The 1,872-nt window shown below is 53.2% G+C and overlaps 1 protein-coding gene across 1 annotated transcript in view; it reads right to left on the reverse strand.

The window, feature by feature from the left end:
• The window catches only part of TGM2 (transglutaminase 2), a 32,903-nt gene extending 32,431 nt beyond the window's left edge, over positions 1-472 (reverse strand). Inside the window, exon 1 of the mRNA XM_023534452.1 lies at positions 338-472. Coding sequence (XP_023390220.1) covers positions 338-347 — 10 coding nt within the window. The 5' untranslated portion in view covers positions 348-472. The remainder of the gene's footprint in view (positions 1-337) is intronic.
• Positions 473-1,872: the final 1,400 nt, after the last annotated feature.

The raw sequence follows: 1,872 nt of genomic DNA on the forward strand, positions 1-1,872 counted from the left end.
GACACACAGCAGGGACCCAGCCTCACTAACTGACTGAAGGCAGGGACAATGGTTGACTAGCACAATATTTTACAGTTTACAACATGATTTCATGTTTCATTGCCTCATCTGATCCAGGGAGGCAAGGGTTAATGTCCCGGGAATGGGGAAACTGAAGCCCAAGCCCACCCAGGACTAGGAGCCAGGCACTTCTCATCCAACCCAAGCCTCCTGTTCTCCAAATCGGGGACTTACGGATTGAGCCCAAGCCTGTCCTGACCCCTACTGCACTGAGATCCCTGAGACAAGGGAGGAACAGCCAGGCACAAGGTCGTGTGGTGCTGACCCTAATACTCACCCTCGGCCATGGTCAGGTGGTGTTAGCAGCTCCTCCACTCGACTCCCTCGACTCAACTCGATTCGACTCGTGGTAGGACACTCCAAGTAACGACCACTGGAGGCAGGCGCTGCAGAGGCTGAGAGCTCGGGAACTTATAGCCGCTTTGGGGCGGGCAGGGGGCGTGGCACGAGGGAAGGCGGGGACCTGGGGAGGCTACTATTGCCCAGTCTGGGCCACGCTCTGGACTGGCCGGCTGGGGCAGGAGCTCAGGGAAGGAAGGGAGCTGTGGCCAGGCAAGGGCTCCCCCTGGGGGAGCAGACTGAGCACAGGGCTGAGACACGAGGGCAGGGGCACACGATTAGACCAGGACACACGGACACACCTGGACCCACAGCATCGGACCTTGGGTGACAGAGACACCTGGACACAAAAATACACACACGCAGATACAGACCCATGTGGAGCAGACAGGCACACAATCAGAGACATAGGGATGTGGCTACACAGAGACGCAGGCGTGCTCCCAGAGATACAGCAGACAAACCTGGACATACAGCCACAGTGACATGGACACAAAATCTTAAAATTTTAATCTTAAAACCACAAAGACATGCCAGGACATAAACACAGCTAGACACACAGGTACCCACCAAAAGTCACACACAAATAAACAGGCGTCCAGATGCACCCAGCTCACAGACACACACGGACAGACCTCACAGACACCGACACAGCATCGAATGTGGACACCAAATCAGACTGAGACACCCACAGACACGCAAAGATGGAGATACTCAGAGGTGGGCCCACATACAGACTCAGACTCATGTATCGATACGGACATACTCACAAAGGCAGGCACACCCACACCTTTTCTTGGAGCAAAACCCAGATAATGTGCCAATCTCCTCTATCCCTCAATCCATCTAATCATCTATCCATCCATCCACTCATTCACTCATCCTTCCCTGCACTTACCCCTCCCTTCACTGATCTTCCCTGCAGACCCACTGTGTGCCAGAAGAGAACAATGCCAACTTTCAAAGGACTCAACCTCTGACCCCTCACACCTAGCACCCTGGGGAGGTGCCATCACCCATCTTGGTACCTCTGGTCCCCTTGCCTCCTATGCTTCTTACCTACCATGAAGCCTGAGCAGGAAGTGTCCCTGGAGAGACAGGGGCCTGTGGACCTCCCCCAGTCCTTTTTCTGGAAAAAGTTCTGTATCTATTGATGTATTTGGGCTACAGAGCTGGCCCCAGATTCTATTCCTGTGTGACGCAGTGCGGAGAACAAACTCGCCTTGCTCTAGTGGATGTTTGTCCTTGGGTCAAACAGGCCCTGCCTGGGGTCTTAGTGAACAAACTCATGACAAAATGGCCCCACAGGTGGACTTTGTAACGGCCCCATTTTACAGATATTGTTCCAGAAACTTTCCTGAAGCTGGTGAGAACACAGAGGAAGAAGCAGAGTAAGTGAACATCTAACAGGAAGCCAGGGTTTGAGTGACTACTCTGCTCTAACCAGCTGTATGACCACAGATAGGTATTTCC

This window comes from Pteropus vampyrus, unplaced genomic scaffold, assembly GCF_000151845.1.
Source record: "Pteropus vampyrus isolate Shadow unplaced genomic scaffold, Pvam_2.0 Scaffold125, whole genome shotgun sequence".
Lineage (NCBI taxonomy): Eukaryota > Metazoa > Chordata > Mammalia > Chiroptera > Pteropodidae > Pteropus > Pteropus vampyrus.